Genomic DNA, 21,340 nt, shown 5'->3' on the forward strand with positions numbered 1-21,340 from the left:
TGTGTGTGAGAGAGTGTGGGGTGGGGGTGTGTGTGTGTGTGTGTGTGAGAGAGTGTGGGGTGGGGGTGTGTGTGTGTGTGTGTGTGGGATGCTTGTGTCTTTATTTAGCAGACCCGGGGCAGACTGGACCTGAGTCACACTGGTGCAAACACAAACCCTGAAGAACAAACGTGAAACTGCAGAAAACCTTTTATTTAAAATGTTCTGCCTCTTTGGTATAAAACACGACTTGAACTTAATTTATTCATTATTTGTAAAACACATGTTCATATTATTTATTCTACACTTTAAGCCAATAAATTATAGTTTTTTTTCAGTCTCGTCTCAGTGTCGTCCATGTCTCTAAAAAAGCCACTGTGATATGACGCTAAATGTCCCAGTATGTTTCTTTTCTTCTTCTTCTTCTTCTTCTGCACATCTGACCCTGTTTTTTTACTTTTACTAATTAAATTCATTCCGTTCCCTCCCTTTGTTATTTAAGGTTTAAAAGTCAATCAGTCGTTTCTATTCATAAATACTCGTCTCCTGTTTCAAAACAAACGTCGTCGTCGTCGTCACGGAGACGCGGTCGTGTCACGCACAAGTCTGTGCGCACTTTGTGTTGTGTTTGGAAACACACACGTCCATGGTCCAGGCCCTGTCTCTGTAAATACACAGAAGGGTGGAGGTACTGACATTTTGCTGGTGCCACCAAACCAGTAAAACAAACTAAAGTAAAAACTCATGTGGAAGAAAAGTATGATGTGATTTTAATAGATTTGAATTGAGTTTTCTGCAGGACGTGACCATCTGAGCCAGAGTTTGTCAAACTGGATTAAACATGGATCAAAATGATACTTTATCCTCAGGTTTACTCTGTGTTTCACTCTGTGTTTCACTCTGTGTTTCACTCTGTGTTTCACTCTGTGTTTCACTCTGTGTTTTATTCTGTGTTTCACTCTGTGTTTCACTCTGTGTTTCACTCTGTGTTTTACTCTGTGTTTCACTCTGTGTTTCACTCTGTGTTTCACTCTGTGTTTCACTCTGTGTTTTACTCTGTGTTTTACTCTGTGTTTTACTCTGTGTTTCACTCTGTGTTTCACTCTGTGTTTTTCTCTGTGTTTTACTCTGTGTTTCACTCTGTGTTTTACTCTGTGTTTTACTCTGTGTTTCACTCTGTGTTTTACTCTGTGTTTCACTCTGTGTTTCACTCTGTGTTTTTCTCTGTGTTTTTCTCTGTGTTTTACTCTGTGTTTTACTCTGTGTTTTACTCTGTGTTTCACTCTGTGTTTTACTCTGTGTTTTACTCTGTGTTTTACTCTGTGTTTTTCTCTGTGTTTTACTCTGTGTTTTACTCTGTGTTTTACTCTGTGTTTCACTCTGTGTTTTACTCTGTGTTTTACTCTGTGTTTCACTCTGTGTTTTACTCTGTGTTTTTCTCTGTGTTTTACTCTGTGTTTTACTCTGTGCTTTACTCTGTGTTTCACTCTGTGTTTCACTCTGTGTTTCACTCTGTGTTTTACTCTGTGTTTCACTCTGTGTTTCACTCTGTGTTTTACTCTGTGTTTTACTCTGTGTTTTACTCTGTGTTTTATTCTGTGTTTCACTCTGTGTTTTACTCTGTGTTTTACTCTGTGTTTTACTCTGTGTTTCACTCTGTGTTTTATTCTGTGTTTTACTCTGTGTTTTACTCTGTGTTTTACTCTGTGTTTTATTCTGTGTTTCACTCTGTGTTTCACTCTGTGTTTTACTCTGTGTTTTACTCTGTGTTTTACTCTGTGTTTCACTCTGTGTTTTATTCTGTGTTTTACTCTGTGTTTTACTCTGTGTTTTACTCTGTGTTTTATTCTGTGTTTCACTCTGTGTTTCACTCTGTGTTTTACTCTGTGTTTTACTCTGTGTTTTACTCTGTGTTTCACTCTGTGTTTCACTCTATGTTTCACTCTGTGTTTTATTCTGTGTTTCACTCTGTGTTTCACTCTGTGTTTCACTCTGTGTTTTACTCTGTGTTTCACTCTGTGTTTCACTCTGTGTTTCACTCTGTGTTTTACTCTGTGTTTTACTCTGTGTTTTACTCTGTGTTTCACTCTGTGTTTTACTCTGTGTTTTACTCTGTGTTTTATTCTGTGTTTCACTCTGTGTTTCACTCTGTGTTTTACTCTGTGTTTTACTCTGTGTTTCACTCTGTGTTTTATTCTGCCGCTGAGGTCTCTGTCGTGGACTTTCATGCACATGGCCCCTGTTTGTTTATCATGAGGTAAAAGGGGCGGGTCTGGGGAGGGGGCGAGGGCTGTGATTGGCCGTCGTGCACCCGCCTTCATTCTGATTGGCTGGGACTTTCCTGAGGGGGGAGGTTTGTTGTGAGACTCGTGAGGACAAACACAGGCAGGTCTTATTTTTCTCTTTTTTTTGTCTGAGGCTGAAGTGACTTGACTCTGTGTCTTTGTGCTGCACAGGCTGAACTTTATGAACACTGCAAGAAAACAACATGTGCCTCTGCAGGAGGTCAACAAGTACATGGAGTTTGTACTGCAGTATACTGCAGTATACTGCAGTATACTGTATGTCACAGTAAAGTACCAGTACCTGGAGCAGAGGCTGAAGAAACAGGTCAAAGTTTAAAATGTGCAACTGTTGTATTTATATTTATACTGTTTCTGCTACAACTGTTTCTGTTACTTCTACTTTTACAACCATTACTACTACTACTACTACTACTACTATGATTAATGCTACTACTGCTACTACTACTACTACTCCTACTGTGCATGACAGTTATGACACATACACTGCCTACACAATACACAATCACCTCCACTATTACTACTACTACAATAGACTACTACAATTATCTCTGGAAGTACTGCACTTGTTGTGTGGGATGCAGAGTACTTCTTAAATACACTTCTTCAGTACTTTGTAAATATGTGACGCTCCTGTTTTCAGATGGGTGTGATTGACAGATGGATCAGCCAATCAGGGACAGGCCTGGAGGAAACACGGAGGAAACACGGAGGAAACACGGAGGAAACACGGAGGAAACATGGAGGAAACACGGAGGAAACACGGAGGAAACATGGAGGAAACACGGAGGAAACACGGAGGAAACACGGAGGAAACACGGAGGAAACACGGAGGAAACACGGAGGAAACACGGAGGAAACATGTTGGATTTGTGCAGAGTTAATGAGTCAAACTCTAATCTGCTCTAATCTGTTAATCTGAGGTGAGATAAATGTGATTTTATTTGTGAATCTGATTGGACCAATCAGCTCCTTCATGTGTCACTGAAAAATCTGATCTGATTGGACAATCACGAGCTCCAGACACAACGGAGGATTCACCACGAAACTGAATTTAAACAGACGTTATTAAAACAGACATGTCAGACTCAGGCCCGCGGGCCACATTTGGCCCTTGATATAAATATCTTTGGGCCGCGAGATCATATTAAACGTGTTTTAGACCTGCCCACCGCCCGCCGACCTGTGCAGAGCATCCACCTCTAATACTACAAATCCCAGAATGCTTTGTCACCTCAGATTTAATCCACCTCTTCTGAAAAACAGGCAGATGTTTTTAGAATTTGTCAATATTTAGTTTAGACAGTTTTTAATTTTGGTCTTCTGTGAATTTGAGTTTGACACCTCTGTATGAACATGTCAGAGTGTGTGTGTGTGTGTGTGTGTGTGTGTGAGTGTAGGGGTGGGTGTGTGTGTGTGTAGGGGGGTGTGTGGTGTTTGTGGGGGTGTGTGTGTGTGGGGGGGGGGGGGGGTGTTTGTGATATTTGTCCAGATTAATAAAACACAAACAAACACAAAAATGACCCCAGTATCTGTCATAATATCATCTTTTTATTAATGTTATCTACTTCTCAATATCTTTTTTAACAGCAATATCCACAAAATATTAACAGTGTGCAAGAAAACATGAGTTATGGCACATCAGAGAACAGTTACAAAAAATAGATATATTTTCTTCATAATCAAGGCAAAAAGATACAGTATGAAAACACAGGAGATCGGAACGAAAACACGGAGGGGCTCAGAGCCAAAGCAAAATCTGCTCTTATTTCTCCAGCGGACGCCAAATAATCCAGAGTGTGCTTTATGTCACAACCCCAGAGGCATCTGCAAAACCAGCACAATATGTTTACGCTTTAAGGCAACAACCGTCCAATCAGGAAAAACAACCGTCCAATCAGGAAAAACAACCGTCCAATCAGGAAAAACAACCGTCCAATCAGGAAAAACAACCGTCCAATCAGGAGCGTTCTGGAGGACACACTGTGCGTCTCTTTAAGCCCAACCAGTCATGGAATGATTCGAAATAGACACAAAAAAACAAAAAACAAAAACAAATAAACAAAACAAAACCATGATCAGGACAACGTGAGTGTTTGTAGATTTGTAGTTTGTGCGTCAGTGTGGATTTGTGTCTGAGGCTGAAACGCTTCAGATGGAAATAATTTAAAAGCTCGATATCACGCAAAACTGTCTCTTGTTCTAATGTCCTAAAGCTGTTTCCTCAAAATCAGACCTGGAGTTGTGTTTTGTTTCATTCACATGTTTGAGTCACATTTTATTATTAGTCTGTCACATCTACAAAGATCAAAACGCTCTGTTCCACCTTGTGATGTCATCAAGTGGTAGTTTTCACGTGAACAGCTTTTACCTTTAGTTCAGTCGAGATTGAATATTCTGAGACTGAAATGATCCAAGTGATTCTAGTGAAGGTGGAGTTTAAAAACACAGTGGAGCACTTCCTGTATCACATGATGACATCACAAGGTGGAACAGAGTGTTTTCAGTTTGAGAGAAGCTTAAATCTGCAGGTTTGTGTGTTTGTGTGAATGAAACATCGTTAGAACATTTCAAATATCTCAGTTTGGTCTGTTTACGTTTCCTGGATCCTGCAGTTTCACGTCGGGAGTGCGTTTCACTCTCAGGTTTCACTCTTCTTTGTTTTTCTCTTACATCAGTCGCTCTTTCGCTCACTCTTCCTCACAATGGAGAGAATGGCAAAGTCAAGCAACAAAAGCTTTGGCAATAAATAGCAGGTTTTTCAAAAGGAGCAGAATAAAAGGAAAGATTAAGATCAAAATGTATCATTACATAAAGGATGTTTGCCCCGCCCACCCCGGCTCAGCGGAGGTGAAATGTGTGTGTGACGTTTACTCTGAGCCGGACTCACAGGAAAACACACACTTTAAATCTACAGTTTAATAAATAAAGAGCGTTCTGTTTGGAAGGGCATCTGTCATAAAACCACCTGGATAAATACGCCCCCTACAGGTCTCAAGACACACTGAATAACAGTGTAAGGGAGGGCATCTGAAGTAAATCCACATGCAGCTCAGTGGGGCATTACGTCTCCCACGGCAACGAGAAAGAAACAGGAAGAAAAGAAAAAAGACTCAGACGACACGAGATATTTATGTTTGTTTCATTACGTTAAACATCCTTCCCTTAATACTACAAATCCCAGAATGCTTTGCAGATGTGTTGGCCCCGCCCCCTGCTCCTGTCCTTCAACTTTAATCCACTTCGTCTAAAAAACTTGCAGATGTTGTTAAAATTTGTCAATAAATATTTTGTTTGGCCGAGTCACAGTTTTATTTTCGTGTCTGAGTTTGAGTTTGTTGTTTCAGTGTTAAGTTTTTGTCTCAATAAAATGTAAAAATAACACACAGAGTGACTCTTAAGTGCGCGTGTCGTCTTTTTAATGTGTCAAACACACGTGTTTAAACTGGAGAGCTGCTGTTTGTCTCCTTCAGGTTTAAGTAAAACGAGATCAAACTGGAATGAACTTAAAAACATTAAATGTGTTGAGTTGATTTTGTTTAGAGTTTCCTTTTTTCATTCTTCAGATTCAAACATGATTTAGACGTGGCCAAAGCGCCCTGAACAGTCAGGGGTCAGGGGTCAGGGGTCAGGGGTCAGATTAAACACTGTGACTTTTGTAACTTCAGTTTCTTCTGATTTCACGACATTTTAGTCGTTTCTTTCTCAGCTCTGACACAGAAACTGCAAAAATAAAAACTGTCTATTTTATTTTCTAGGTCTGTTTTTCAGGAAACTGAGCAGAATCAGAACTTCACATTATCACGTCAGCACTGAACGAACACGACGACTTCAACCACAAACAAACGTCTCACGACCTGCACGGGCCCTAATGTCCCAGAGCTTTTACTGTTGCCACGGAGACGCCCAGAGCGTCGCTTTGTGCCAAACAGAAGCAGGACGGTCATGGGCCCCTGATAAGAGCAGGGGCCCAGAGCAGGGGCCCAGAGCAGGGGCCCAGAGCCCAGAGCCCAGCGGGACAATCCAGTGTCCATCAACAGCCCTAAACCCACAAACACCAGCCCCGCCCCGAAAAACACCGAGACGACAGGACGGACCAAAGCGACGAGTCACAGGTCGCAATCCATCAACGCCTCAGCCTCAGGACGACCTCAGGACGACCTCAGGACGACCTCAGGACGACCTCAGGACGACCTCAGGACGACCTCAGGACGACCTCAGGACGAAAGTGCAAACTGTGTGTGTCGGTGTGTGTGTCTGTGTGTCCTGGTTGTCCGATCACAAAAACAAAATGTGAAGGTTTTTCCAGGTGGAGGAGTAAAGGTGGAGTAAAGGAGGAGTAAAAGAGGAGTAAAGGTGGAGTAAAGGTGGAGTAAAGGAGGAGTAAAGGTGGAGTAAAGGTGGAGTAAAGGAGGAGTAAAGGAGGAGTAAAGGTGGAGTAAAGGTGGAGTAAAGGAGGAGTAAAGGTGGAGTAAAGGTGGAGTAAAGGAGGAGTAAAGGAGGAGTAAAGGTGGAGTAAAGGTGGAGTAAAGGGGCGGGGCTGCAGCAGCTCGGGTGAATGAGTTTGTGGCAGATTTCGATTTAACACATTTTGCTCTTTTCTCTTTTCACGTCTTTTATTAAATGGATTTGGAAAAACCAAATGTTTATTTTTGTGTCTTTATTTAATCTGCCAGAGTCAATAAAAGAGCCCAGGGAGGGCATCTGGAGCAAAACATGTAAAGTAAAACCTGATGTGAGGCGATAGAGAGTCTGAGTGTAAAGGCAGTTTAAACTGAAACCACCAGATAAAACTCACACATATTTAGTTTTTTTTTCTCCTCTAAAATTCTATAAAACTGTTTTGTCGAGAGATTTTAAAGTTACAAATTAGAAACGGCAGAAGCCTCAAGACGAGCAGAGACTTTCACCTGTAAATAAACTTTAAAAACAGAATTTAAACGAGCTCAAAGCTGCTCCAGCCCGACACGAACGGACAAAAGAAAAAGACGAGACAGAAACTCCACATGAAGATAAAGTAAAAGTTAAAAAATCGAGCGTCCGCTGACGTCGTGTTTTTGTATTTTACAAACACTGTACAAGGAAATACTCAACTGACCAGAATCCAGAGAGAAAGAAGAAACTCAAAGGAAAATCCAATACAGCTACTCTCCACTGATCACTTCTGCACATCAACGAAAGTTTATACACGTTTGTTTGTCGCAACTTCATATTTTTATCTTCTTTTTTTTTTTACAATCAAGTTTGGTTTTTCAGAAAGGAGGAAAGTCGTAGAGAACGGGAACGGTGTAAAAAAGAAGACACGCTGTAGTTTGGGAAAGTCGGAACATTTTCAAGAATCTAACCTCAAAAACGGGTGTTTTCATTATCAAAGCAAAACAAAAACACTAAGCACCTTCATGTTCAAAAAGAACTCGTCTAATCAGGAAACGGGACAAAGAGAAGCTTCATTTTCCGGCGTAGCTTTTTTGGGACAAGTGTAAACTGATCTGGGCGTGTCTGAAATATCACCTTAAACTAAAGTTATAGGCAGGAGATTTACCAAAAAACCCTGTGGTGTCCCCCCTGGGTCAGTACTAGGACCAATGCAGTTTCGTTCTCGTTGGCTTGAAACCTGATCCACCAGGGGGCGACATCACCAAAAATACTGTAAAATAAACTTTAAAATACTATCAGATAAGTTTAACAAAATATAAAACCTACATGTATTCCACAAACTGCTAAGAAAAAATGCGGTAAACGTTTTGGGTTTGTGTTGCTCCTTAAAGACGCAGGTGCGGAGCTCGTTTCACCTTAGACATCGAAAACACAGAGGAAAGAACGAACGCAGAGCTGCGTCTACGGGAAAGAACGAACGCAGAGCTGCGTCTACGGGAAAGAACGAACGCAGAGCTGCGTCTACGGGAAAGAACGAACGCAGAGCTGCGTCTACGGGAAAGAACGAACGCAGAGCTGCGTCTACGGGAAAGAACGAACGCAGAGCTGCGTCTACGGGACAACGTCTGTACAAGTTTGGCACAGCTGGAGATTTGGCCAAAGGCTGGAGGCGGCCATGTTGGGAAGGTCATGGGCAGAACGACCCGGAGCTAGCCTTCAATCATGCTAGCTCTAACAAAAAGGCTAAAGGCCAAAGTGAATCTCGTCTGTCATGATCAACACGTTTAACGTCGTAAATGTTCTACTTTTTTAACCTAATTTTAAACATTTTGATGTGAGCCTATAATTTCATCGGCTAAAAGCTAAACACGTTTAGAGCATCGCCGTCCATCCTGCACCTCTGCCCGAGCACCTTTAATCAGAGATAAACAGCTTTGAAAAAGGAGGAGCTGTGACACTGCTGCCCCCTACCTGCAGCCAACAGTATGGCGTGTTTGGGTTATGTGTGGAGCGTGTAAAAGAGGCGTGTTTGTATGAAGAAAACACGGAGGTCAAATCAGGTTAATGTGTGTGTGTGTCTGTGTGTCGTGTGTGTGTAAGTGTGTGTAAGTGTGTGTCACTCAGACACACGCACACACGGCGCAGCTATAGGATGATGCAGGGTTTCTTGTCCTTAAAAGGGTTTTCAGACGTGGGGACCCCGACCAGCAGAGGGTCACTACGGGCGTGCTGCTCACAGTAACTCATCAGGTCTGCGGCCGCTTTGGACACCTGAACGAGGGAGAGGGGGAGGAGGGAGAGAGGGAAAGAGAGGGGGAGGAGGGAGGGAGAGAGAGACAGAGGGACGGGGGGGAAGAGAGAGAGAAAGACAGAGGAACAGGGGGTTGGAATGAGGGGGAGAGGGGGAGAGGGGGAGGGAGGAGAAAAGGAGAGAGAAGAGGGAAGAAAAGGGGGTGAGTGAGAGAGGGAAGAAGAGGGGGAGAAGAGAGGGAACGAGAGGGCGAGAGAATGAGAGAGAAGGAGAGGAGGGAGAGGAAAGGAGAAGGAGAGAGGGATGGAGGGAAGGAGAGAGGAAGAGGGAGAGAGAGAGAAGGAGAGGGAGGGAGAAAGAATGAGGGACGGAGGGAGGAAGAGGGAGAGAAGGAGGGGGAAGGAGAGAGAGAAGGAGCATGAAAGAGAGAGGTGTGGGGGGACAGAGGAGTGAAAGAGAGAAAGAGAGAGGAGGAGAGGTGCGAAAGAGGAGGGTCAGGGAGGGAGAGAGAGAGAGAGACAGAGGGAGAGATAAAGTCAGGACTCAGTTCATGGAGCATCAGGTGAGTCAGGTCATTATTACCTGTGATTTAGTGTAAAACATGTCAGACCTGCAGGTGGCGCTGTCTGTGAGGTACATGTCAGACCTGCAGGTGGCGCTGTCTGTGAGGTACATGTCAGACCTGCAGGTGGCGCTGTCTGTGAGGTACATGTCAGACCTGCAGGTGGCGCTGTCTGTGAGGTACATGTCAGACCTGCAGGTGGCGCTGTCTGTGAGGTACATGTCAGACCTGCAGGTGGCGCTGTCTGTGAGGTACATGTCAGACCTGCAGGTGGCGCTGTCTGTGAGGTACATGTCAGACCTGCAGGTGGCGCTGTGGCGGGATGAGCTCGTGTTTAAGTGTTTTCATACGTGACTCACTTTGATGCGTTCGAATCCCGCCTCGATCCTCAGCTGTTCCACCAGTTTTCGGGCCTGGGCGATGTTATTAGTCGTGGACATGATGATCCATCAGAAGAAACAGCAACGAAGAAACTGACACGAGGAAAAGAATAAATAAATACTAAATAAATACTTAAAACTCAAGAATATAATGATGATAATATGTTTAAAATGTAAAAAAGAAGTAAGACACAAAGAGCTTTGACTGTTTTTAAGCCCAGAGCCGGATGTGGCTTGGCAGAAAGTATTTGTTTAAATAATGACACTAAAGACACTGGTGTGTGCCTGTGTTTGCACGACATTGAAGTCTATGGCAAATTTATTGGTGCTGCACGATTAAAATATGGAATTAACTTAATAAAAAATGTGCCAATACAAATCACACTGGTTCATTATATTTATGTTGTTATTATTATTATTATTATTATTATTAGTAGTAGTAGTAGTAGTAGTAGTATTTTTATTATTATTATTGTTATTATTATTATTTTTTTAATTATTATTTTTTTTAATTATTATTATTATTATTATTATTATTATTATTATTATTATTATTATTATTATTATTAATGTATGTATTTATTTGGAGCAGATATCGTGTCTTTACTTTCTCCGTGTTGTGAAATGGTCTCGTTTGGTCTGGGGACAGTGAACCTGCGCCACCTTGAGGTCAAAGTACAGAAGTGCAATAATCACACACCAAAATCTGACACTTCAGTTTAAAAAGTGAATCTTGGGTCAGTGGAGATAAATCTGAGTCTGATTTTAATCTGTCTCCACTTTTATCTCGTTGTTTTTCCTCCTGGACAGTTTGATGTGTGAGTTTAAGTTGAATTGTGCGTCTGTTGTTGTGTGGGGTCAGTACCTGTGTTTATGTTGAATTGTGCGTCTGTTGTTGTGTGGGGTCAGTACCTGTGTTTATGTTGAATTGTGCGTCTGTTGTTGTGTGGGGTCAGTGCCTGTGTTTATGTTGAATTGTGCGTCTGTTGTTGTGTGGGGTCAGTACCTGTGTTTATGTTGAATTGTGCGTCTGTTGTTGTGTGGGGTCAGTACCTGTGTTTATGTTGAATTGTGCGTCTGTTGTTGTGTGGGGTCAGTACCTGTGTTTATGTTGAATTGTGCGTCTGTTGTTGTGTGGGGTCAGTACCTGTGTTTATGTTGAATTGTGCGTCTGTTGTTGTGTGGGGTCAGTACCTGTGTTTATGTTGAATTGTGCGTCTGTTGTTGTGTGGGGTCAGTACCTGTGTTTATGTTGAATTGTGCGTCTGTTGTTGTGTGGGGTCAGTACCTGTGTTTAAGTTGAATTGTGCGTCTGTTGTTGTGTGGGGTCAGTACCTGTGTTTATGTTGAATTGTGCGTCTGTTGTTGTGTGGGGTCAGTGCCTGTGTTTATGTTGAATTGTGCGTCTGTTGTTGTGTGGGGTCAGTACCTGTGTTTAAGTTGAATTGTGCGTCTGTTGTTGTGTGGGGTCAGTACCTGTGTTTATGTTGAATTGTGCGTCTGTTGTTGTGTGGGGTCAGTACCTGTGTTTATGTTGAATTGTGCGTCTGTTGTTGTGTGGGGTCAGTACCTGTGTTTAAGTTGAATTGTGCGTCTGTTGTTGTGTGGGGTCAGTACCTGTGTTTATGTTGAATTGTGCGTCTGTTGTTGTGTGGGGTCAGTACCTGTGTTTATGTTGAATTGTGCGTCTGTTGTTGTGTGGGGTCAGTACCTGTGTTTAAGTTGAATTGTGCGTCTGTTGTTGTGTGGGGTCAGTACCTGTGTGTCTTTGTGTTGGGGCTGAGTTTCCAGTGAGACAAATCTGAGACGATTCAGTCACATCAGTTTGATCCTGTGGAGACAAAGAGACAAATGTAAAACACGGAGCTGCATCAGGGCCCCTGTGGCCCCTGTGGCCCCTGTGGCCCCTGTGGCCCCTTTGGGCCCCTGTCTGCCCCCTGTCTGCCCCCGGGGGCCCCCTTTGGGCCCCTGTGGCCTCCTGTCTGCCCCTGTGGCCCCTGTGGCCTCCTGTCTGCCCCCGTGGGCCCCTGGGGGCCCCTGTGTGGTTTAATTACTGGTGCTGTGCTGCTCTGAGGTTCGTGTCTTTAATTATAGTTTTTATGAGTCTGAGTTTTATCTCGACACTTGAACATCTCTCCAGGTGAAGTTATAAATATTCGATCTGTTGATTGAATATTTAGTCACTGTAGTAGTACATGTAGTAGTACATGTAGTAGTACATGTAGTAGTACATGTAGTAGTACCAGAAGTACCAGAGTACACAGCTGTAGTACTCTGTATTTCACTAAAGACACACGGCTCTTCAATCGATTTTTACTCTGGTCAAAGGTTTGGTCAACGATAAAAAGTCAAATTAACACACAACGACTTTAAGACACACAACACACACACACACACATCACACAACACACACATCACACACCACACACACATCACACAACACACACACACATCACACACCACACACACATCACACACAACACACACAACACACACAACACACACAACACATCACACACAACACACAACACACACACACACACACACATCACACAACACACACATCACACACCACACACACATCACACAACACACACACACATCACACACCACACACACATCACACACAACACACACAACACACACAACACATCACACACAACACACACACATCACACACACAACACACACAACACATCACACACAACACACACACACACACATCACACACAACACACACACAACACACACACTTCATGTACTGCACAATAATACTTCATGTACTGTTGAATAATATAATCCCTGAGTGGTGCAGTACTCTCACAGTACTAAAGTACAGTACTAAAGTACAGTACTAAAGTACAGTACTAAAGTACACGTCTGGCTGTACTTCTCTAAAAAAAGCCTCGTCTAGAATCGATTTTTAATTGTCTAAAAGTGACTTTTAAAAAAATATTAGGATCCTGCACAAAAACATCTGTCTCAGAGAAGTACTTTAAAGTACTTTAAACATCACCACACTGTGTTAAAGCAGGACTCAGAAGTACTAGAGTTTGTTTGTACTCGTAGTACTGCACATGTCGACATCACAGCATCGCCGTGGAAACCACCTCACTGAGTTATTGTGATTGAACCTGCAGCTTTTATACTGACACAACAAGTGTGTGTGACCACAAACACACAACCAGCTGTGTGCAGGTGCACCACACAACTACAACCTACACTACTACACTACTGTAGTACTACACAACTACACTACTGTAGTACTACACAACTACACTACTGCAGTACTACACTACTGCACTACTACACTACTGCACTACTGTAGTACTACACAACTACACTACTGTAGTACTACACAACTACACTACTGCACTACTACACTACTGCACTACTACACTACTGCACTACTACACTACTGCAGTACTACACTATTGGACTACTACACTACTGTAGTACTACACTACTGCACTACTACACTACTGCAGTACTACACTACTGGACTACTACACTACTGCAGTACTACACAACTACACTACTGCACTACTACACTACTACACTACTACACTACTGCAGTACTACACTACTGCAGTACTACACTACTGGACTGTAGTCCTGTCCATGACCATCACACCAACCACATGAGTAAACTACAGTCACACAACAACATTCAGCTCTGACACCGGCTGTACTACACTGTAGGACTACAGACCAACAGCCCTACAGACCTACAGACCAACAGCCCTACAGATCTACAGCCCTACAGACCAACAGCCCTACAGACCTACAGACCAACAGCCCTACAGACCTACAGATCTACAGACCAACAGCCCTACAGACCAACAGCCCTACAGACCTACAGCCCTGTGTCCCTCTGACACTCTGAGCTCATCTGTTGATGTTTCTCTGTGACGCTCAGAGGATGAAGCTTTTAGGACAGAAACACGCTCGTGTCTTTAGGACAGAAACACGCTCGTGTCTTTAGGACAGAAACACGCTCGTGTCTTTAGGACAGAAACACGCTCGTGTCTTTAGGACAGAAACACGCTCGTGTCTTTAGGACAGAAACACACTCGTGTCTTTAGGACAGAAACACGCTCGTGTCTTTTGGGCATCTCCGTGCTCAGGAGAAATCCTCCAGAATCACGCGTAGAGACAAAGACACAAACCCTGTGTCCTGTGTCCCCTGCCCTGTGTCCTGTGTCCTGTGTCCTGTGTCCCCTGCCCAGTGTCCTGTGTCCTGTGTCCGCGTCTTACAGGAGCGGCTCTGAGTCCTGACTGTATCGATCCTCGCGGCTCGGGCCTGGACCAGGCCCCGCGCCGCCGCCGCTCCAGCACAGATCACACTGCGGGTGTTTGGTGATAGAACAGCGCGTCCCGTCGCTGTGTCGGGGATAATCGCCGCACACTCGCACAATCGCGCCTTTACGCGCAGCTCTGCGCCGCGGCACAGATGATATTTCCCCCGTGGAGCGCGGCCTTGGAGCGGGAGCGGCGGACACGCTCCGAGCCTCAGAGACACAGCCTCTTATCTCCTGTTACGCAAACGCGAGGGGCCTACTTCAAAATCCAGTGTTTGGATGAAGACGCGCGGGTCAGTGGCGGCGGATCCTCTCTGACCCCGGTCCTCCCGGTCCTCCCGGTCCTCCCGGTCCTCCCCGGTCCTCCCCACACCCTTCTGCCGGTGAGAAAAGGGGCTGGGGGAAATCCGAAATCGTGACACGGTCCTGCTCCTGAAAACGCGGCCGACGCCTTTGGTGGAAATGAACCAAAAGCAGCGGAGAAACTCACCTCTGCCGCCGCAGCTCGAGCTCATTTAAAGGGCCAGATCCGCTGGTTTCTCACCCTCTCGCCGCTCGTTCGCTCCCGGAGCCAAACGCCTCCCCCTCGGATCCCGCTGTCTGTCCACTCCTCAGCCCCCTCCCCCTCGCCTCCCCTCGCCTCCCCTCGCCTCCCCCTCGCCTCCCCTCGCCTCCCCTCGCCTCCCCGCGCCTCTGCCTCCTGAAGCAGCGGCAGAAGCCTCAGCCTCTGAGTTTCATCAGAGCAGAACCTGAGCCTCAGTGTGTCTGTGTGATGTTTGTGTGTCTGTGTGATGTTTGTGTGTCTGTGTGATGTTTGTGTGTCTGTGTGATGTTTGTGTGTCTGTGTGATGTTTGTGTGTCTGTGTGATGTTTGTGTGTCTGTGTGATGTTTGTGTGTCTGTGTGATGTTTGTGTGTCTGTGTCATGTTTGTGTGTCTGTGTGATGTTTGTGTGTCTGTGTGATGTTTGTGTGTTTGTGTCATGTTTGTGTGTCTGTGTGATGTTTGTGTGTCTGTGTGATGTTTGTGTGTTTGTGTCATGTTTGTGTGTCTGTGTGATGTTTGTGTGTTTGTGTCATGTTTGTGTGTCTGTGTGATGTTTGTGTGTTTGTGTCATGTTTGTGTGTTTGTGTCATGTTTGTGTGTTTGTGTCATGTTTGTGTGTTTGTGTCATGTTTGTGTGTTTGTGTCATGTTTGTGTGTCTGTGTCATGTTTGTGTGTTTGTGTCATGTTTGTGTGTTTGTGTCATGTTTGTGTGTCTGTGTCATGTTTGTGTCATGTTTGTGTGTCTGTGTCATGTTTGTGTGTCTGTGTCATGTTTGTGTGTTTGTGTCATGTTTGTGTGTCTGTGTCATGTTTGTGTGTTTGTGTCATGTTTGTGTCATGTTTGTGTTTGTGTGATGTTTGTGTGTTTGTGTGATGTTTGTGTGTTCGTGTAATGTTGTGTGTTTGTGTGATGTTGTGTGTTCGTGTGATGTTGTGTGTTCGTGTGATGTTGTGTGTTTGTGTGATGTTGTGTGTTCGTGTGATGTTGTGTGTTTGTGTGATGTTGTGTGTTTGTGTGATGTTGTGTGTTCGTGTGATGTTGTGTGTTTGTGTGATGGTGCTGTGATGCTCAAAGGAGTTTTGTGAGTTTAATTAGGCCCGAGCCCAAACAGGGCGTCGCCCCGAGCACAGACTCCTGTATCCTAGCAACCCACGCCGTAGTCATGGGACATGCATATTTGTTGTTGCTAGCATGTCAGCGCGTACATTTCAAAATCTTATAACGACTTATTCGCTTCATGGAGGAATGTGACATTTGGCTCAGTGATTCTTCAGGTCGTCCCGTCCAAAAAGTCCAGAGGGACAAGTTTGTATTTTGCACGGTGTTGCCATGGCGACGCCTGGAAAACCCATGTTTTTGCATTTTGTGCATCAGCACTTCCAATGTGTTTTGACTTGTTTGGTGACAAGTGCAGCCCAAAGCTGCAATAAAAAAGGGACAAGTGGCGCGTTAGCGCCACCCACAGGGAGTGCGGGGGCCGAGTGCGAAGCACGGCCCGTGAGGGCCATTCAATGCCGCTTGTGGCTTTAATTTTCAATTGTGCTTTTAGATCACAAACAATAATAATAATCACAAATAAAATAAAACGATGAGTCTATTGGCTCATCCCAATCAATAAAGTCAATCAGACCCATGTGTTTTTTTGCTCCGTGTTGCCATGGCGATGTGACAAACTGTTATCCTAATGGGAAACCTCCCACATTTATCCATTCATCAGAAAAACATTAGTTTCATGGAATATTGTCAAAATTGCCACAATGACTCTTCATGTCATCCTGATGAAAAAAGTCAACTGGACCCATGTCATATTTTTCACTGTGTTGCCATGGCGATGCACAAAACAGCCCATGTTATCCTAATGGGAAAATGGACTAATTTTCGTACATTTCAAAATCTTATAACGACTTATTACCTTCATTGTGAAATTTGCCACAGTGACTCTTCAGGTCGTTCCCGTCAAAAAGTCGGGGGCCAATAGCATCTTGCAGATAGGATGGGGCCAAACCGTTTAGGGCTTTGTATGTCAGGAGGACGACTTTGAATTTGATTCTAAGCTCGACAGGAAGCCAGTGCAGATATTTTAGTACAGGACTGATGTGGTCTCTTCAAATCAGTGACTGAAAGGCTCACGAACTCATGTAAAGTCCATGCTGCTGTACATGTGATAATACACGTGATAAAAAACCTGCATTGAAGTGCGATGTTGTCAGAGAAACGTCATTAAATAATCTATTTTTTAATGTTTTTGTTTTGTTTATCATAGTTATATATTTGCTGTATTTTTATTTACACATAAATGTCATCGCTGTAACTCCACAGCCCTGTTTTATGTCTGGAATTAGAATTAAATGTAGTGAAATAAACGTTTATTTTGCCACAAACTTGTGAAACTGCACAGATTTTCCAGTTTCTGGTGCATGTTTTGTGTCATTTACTGTTTTGTTTTCAAACCATCACAAAACACCAAACAGAAGTGTTTCCTCTGAGGCCCCTGTCCCTGAGGACCTGCAGTACCAGCAACACCGCACGGGGGCGCCATCGCTCCACCAGTGCACATGTGTCCCCCAGGGAGGTGTGGGCCGCTCCTCCTGCTCCTCCACAGGCTCTGACAGGAGCAGGAGGAGCGGGAGGAACAGGAGGAGCAGCAGGAGCAGGAGGAGCGGGAGGAGCAGGAGGAGCAGCAGGAGCAGGAGGAGCAGGAGGAGCAGCAGGAGGTGTCTGTTTGTTTCATTGACTCTTCTGTCGTGCAGAGTCAGACACAGTTTAAGTTTTTACAGTTTGAACATTTCATTTGAACATGTGTGTGTACTGTGTATGTGTGTATGTGTGTGTGTCCAGCCCTAGACTGAGCAGCTGCTTAGGGCCCGAGGCCCCCAGAGGGCCCCCAAGAGCCCACATATTTATATTAAAAATATTGATTGAAAAGTATTTTTCTGAAAACTAAATGTCCCTTGTGTGTTTATACGAGTCTAAATGTCCCTCTGAAACATTAGATGTGTTTTATTTACAGTTAAACATTTGCTGCTCCATTTGTTTTGAGTCGGGCAGTGGAGTGGACAGCTCTGTGTTTACACCTGTGTGAAGGACCCCTCCCTCCAGGTGCACTCTGGGACACTGAGGCACAGGGACATTTGAATGAGCGTTTTACAAACTAAAAGACTGAAAGTTCAGTTTAAATAAAGTCTGAGACAAAGTCCAGAGGACAATCAGACAGAGGACACACCTCAGAGGGACAGAGGACACACCTCAGAGGGACAGAGGACACACCTCAGAGGGACAGAGGACACACCTCAGAGGGACAGAGGACACACCTCAGAGGGACAGAGGACACACCTCAGAGGGAAAGAGGACACACCTCAGAGGGACAGAGGACACACCTCAGAGGGACAGAGGACAGAGGACACACCTCAGAGGGACAGAGGACACACCTCAGAGGGACAGAGGACAGAGGACACACCTCAGAGGGACAGAGGACACACCTCAGAGGGACAGAGGACACACCTCAGAGGGACAGAGGACAGAGGACACACCTCAGAGGGACAGAGGACACACCTCAGAGGGACAGAGGACACACCTCAGAGGGACAGAGGACACACCTCAGAGGGACAGAGGACACACCTCAGAGAATCAGAATCAGAATCAGAATCAGAATCAGAATCAGAATCAGAAGACTTTTATTGCCATTTTTAGTAATTTTTTGCCATATTACTAGGAACTTGATACGGTGAAAAAGTGCAACATAAACACACTGAATAAATACAAATACAAATACAAATAAGGTCATGCACAAAGTTAAAAAGATCAAATAAAATACTTAAAGGGAGAAAATATAAACAACAGCAGCATCAGAACAACAGAGTAAAGTGGCTTATTAAAGTGACCGGTGTTTAAAGTGTCCAGTTTAGTGCAGATATTATAAAGTGTCATGAGACAAACAGCAGAGGGGACAAACTGTTCTTATGGCGAGAGGTTCTGGTCCCAATGGACCGTAGCCTCCTGCCAGAGGGAAGTGGCTCAAATAGTCCATGTCCAGGGTGTGTCAGCTGCTCTACGGCCTGCTCGCCCCGAGTCCTGGAGACAGGTCCTGTAGAGATGGAAGGAGCAGCATCACCTTCTCAGCAGAGGCACAATGTGCTGCAGTCTCTGTCTGTCCCTGGCCCCAGTGAACCACACAGTGATGGAGGAGGTGAGGATGGACTCAATGATGGACGTGTAAAACTGCACCATCATCTGGACCGGCAGCTTGAGTTTCCTCAGCTGCCGCAGGTGGAACATCCTCTGCTGGGCTTTCTTGATGAGGGAGCTGATGGTCGGCTCCACTTGAGATCCTGGGTGATGCAGGTGCCCAGGAAGTGGAAAGAGTCCACAGTGGTGATGGGGGAGCCCGTCAGGGTGAGGGGAGGCAGGGGGGCTGTGACTTTCCTGAAGTCCACGATCATCTCCACTGTCTTCTGGGCGTTGAGCTCCAGGTTGTTGCTGCTGCACCAGGACACCAGCCGCTCCACCTCCCTCCTGTAGGCAGACTCATCGCCGTCCGAGATGAGTCCGATGAGGGTGGTGTCATCCGCAAACTTAACCAGTTTGACGGAGTCGTGGCTGGAGGTGCAGCAGTTGGTGTACAGGGAGAAGAGCAGGGGAGAAAGTACACAGCCCTGTGGAGATCCTGTGCTGATAGTCCGAGTGTCCGAGACATTCTTCCCCAGCCGCACGCGCTGTCTCCTGTCCGTCAGGAAGTCAGTGATCCACCTGCAGGTGGAGTCAGGCACGTTGAGCTGAGCGAGCTTGTCCTGGAGCAGAGCAGGGAGGATGGTGTTGAATGCAGAGCTGAAGTCCACAAACAGGATCCTGGCGTAGGTTCCCGGGGAGTCCAGATGCTGGAGGGGCCAGGTTAATGGCGTCGTCCACAGACCGATTGGCTCTGTAGGCAAACTGCAGAGGGTCCAGGAGGGGGGAGGTGAAGGACTTGAGGTGGTGCAGGACCAGGCGCTCAAATGACTTCATGACTACAGACGTCAGCGCCACAGGTCTGTAGTCATTAAGTCCAGTGATCCTGGGCTTCTTGGGGACGGAGGGAAAGAGGACAGAGGACAGAGGACACACCTCAGAGGGACAGAGGACACACCTCAGAGGGAAAGAGGACACACCTCAGAGGGAAAGAGGACACACCTCAGAGGGACAGAGGACACACCTCAGAGGGACAGAGGACACACCTCAGAGGGACAGAGGACACACCTCAGAGGGACAGGGGACACAGGTGAGGCTGTTTGTCTCTAAACATCAGATGCTGTGATGAGTAAAGACACTGATACATTATTTTATTATTTTTCCTGGTGTTTGATTTTAGTGATAAATCTGATTAATTTCGTAGGATTTTTATGACACAGACACTTTTTCATCTTATAATTCTGATCTTATCGACTGAACTCACTGTAGTTTGGTGCAATTCAAATATAATTTATTTATATAAACACCTGCTTTAATATTTACACTTCCTGTGCTCCGAGCTAACTGCTAACAGCTAACATGCTAACTGCTAACGATCTACTGTTAGCATAACAGTGAGTGTTACTTTCTCACATATTTTCCTGTTTGTTTTTTTAAATCTCTAAACTCTGTTCAGTCTAAATGTTTTTGTTATAAGTTTCACTGCAGCACAAATAATCACCAGAGCCACTTAGCATCGTTAGCATCGTTAGCATCGTTAGCATGCTACTATTGTAAACAGAAGCACTGAGCTGACGTCCTCTGTGAAATATAAAAACATTTAGAGTCTGAAATATTTGTTTATTTCATGAGACACATGTGATTAAAGCTGCTCTTAATGTGCAGAACAATGTGCAGAGTCACAGTTACAGTGGTATCGGCTCTTGGTATCGGCTCTTGGTATCGGCTCTTGGTATCGGCTCTGTCACACTTGTGTTTCTGAGCCTGTAGAATGTTGAGTCTTTTTCTCAGTGTTGATCATGTCTGAAGAGGAGAGCGCCCCCTAAAGTCTGGGGTTTGTCCCTGACTCAGTTTGAACACGCCCCATGGCGCCAAAACTCCCATGATGCATCTGTGTCTTTACCTTTGGCTCTTCGTGGACTCGTGTTCAGACTTTTTCTCATAAAAACAGAGAGACTGGCCTCATTTTCACTCATGTGTGAAATTATGCTGATGTCTATACGTTTACTCCTCTCCCTCCATCTCTCCCTCTCTCCTTTTCCCTCCATCTCTCCCTCTCTCCCTCTCCCTCCCCTCTTTTTCTCTCTCCTCTTCTTTCTCTTCACCTCTCTTTCTCTCTCTTCTCTCCATCTCTTTGTGTCTCTCTTGTCCTGTTTTTCTTTAAAGGGCCCGTCTCTCTGTTCCACCTGGTGATGTCATCATGTGGTGATACAGGAAGTGCTCCTCTGTGTTTTTAAGCTCCGCCTCCTTCGTTAGATTCATGTTTAATCATTTCAGGCCTGGATTTGACTTTAAAGTCACAGTTATAGTGTTTTTATTGTTTTGACCTGATTTAAACTGCTTCACTCCTCAGACTTTCAACTGTCAAACAAAAATATTCAGAAATAAAAACAATAATTTAAAGGATTATTCTGGAGTTTTGGAGAGTAAAGCCGTTCAGTTACAAACAACTTTAAACCACTGAGTGACATCACCA

The 21,340-nt window shown here is 44.8% G+C and overlaps 1 protein-coding gene across 2 annotated transcripts; it reads right to left on the minus strand.

Moving 5' to 3' along the window:
- Positions 1 to 3,820: 3,820 nt before the first annotated feature.
- Positions 3,821 to 14,718, minus strand: LOC117390577 (guanine nucleotide-binding protein G(I)/G(S)/G(O) subunit gamma-7). 2 transcript variants are annotated; one of them, XM_055231354.1, is made up of 4 exons: positions 14,644 to 14,718; positions 11,611 to 11,683; positions 9,832 to 9,945; positions 3,821 to 8,930 (listed from the first exon to the last, which is right to left on the minus strand). In XM_055231354.1, the coding sequence occupies exons 3-4, from the start codon at positions 9,910 to 9,912 to the stop codon at positions 8,805 to 8,807; spliced, it is 207 nt and encodes a 68-aa protein (XP_055087329.1). In that variant the 5' UTR covers positions 9,913 to 9,945; positions 11,611 to 11,683; positions 14,644 to 14,718; the 3' UTR covers positions 3,821 to 8,804. The 2 variants fall into 2 exon arrangements, with proteins under 2 accessions (XP_055087329.1, XP_033844230.1); XM_033988339.2 differs by lacking the exon at positions 14,644 to 14,718 and adding an exon at positions 14,414 to 14,567.
- Positions 14,719 to 21,340: the final 6,622 nt, after the last annotated feature.

The sequence above is a fragment of the Periophthalmus magnuspinnatus genome, chromosome 22, assembly GCF_009829125.3.
Source record: "Periophthalmus magnuspinnatus isolate fPerMag1 chromosome 22, fPerMag1.2.pri, whole genome shotgun sequence".
Lineage (NCBI taxonomy): Eukaryota > Metazoa > Chordata > Actinopteri > Gobiiformes > Gobiidae > Periophthalmus > Periophthalmus magnuspinnatus.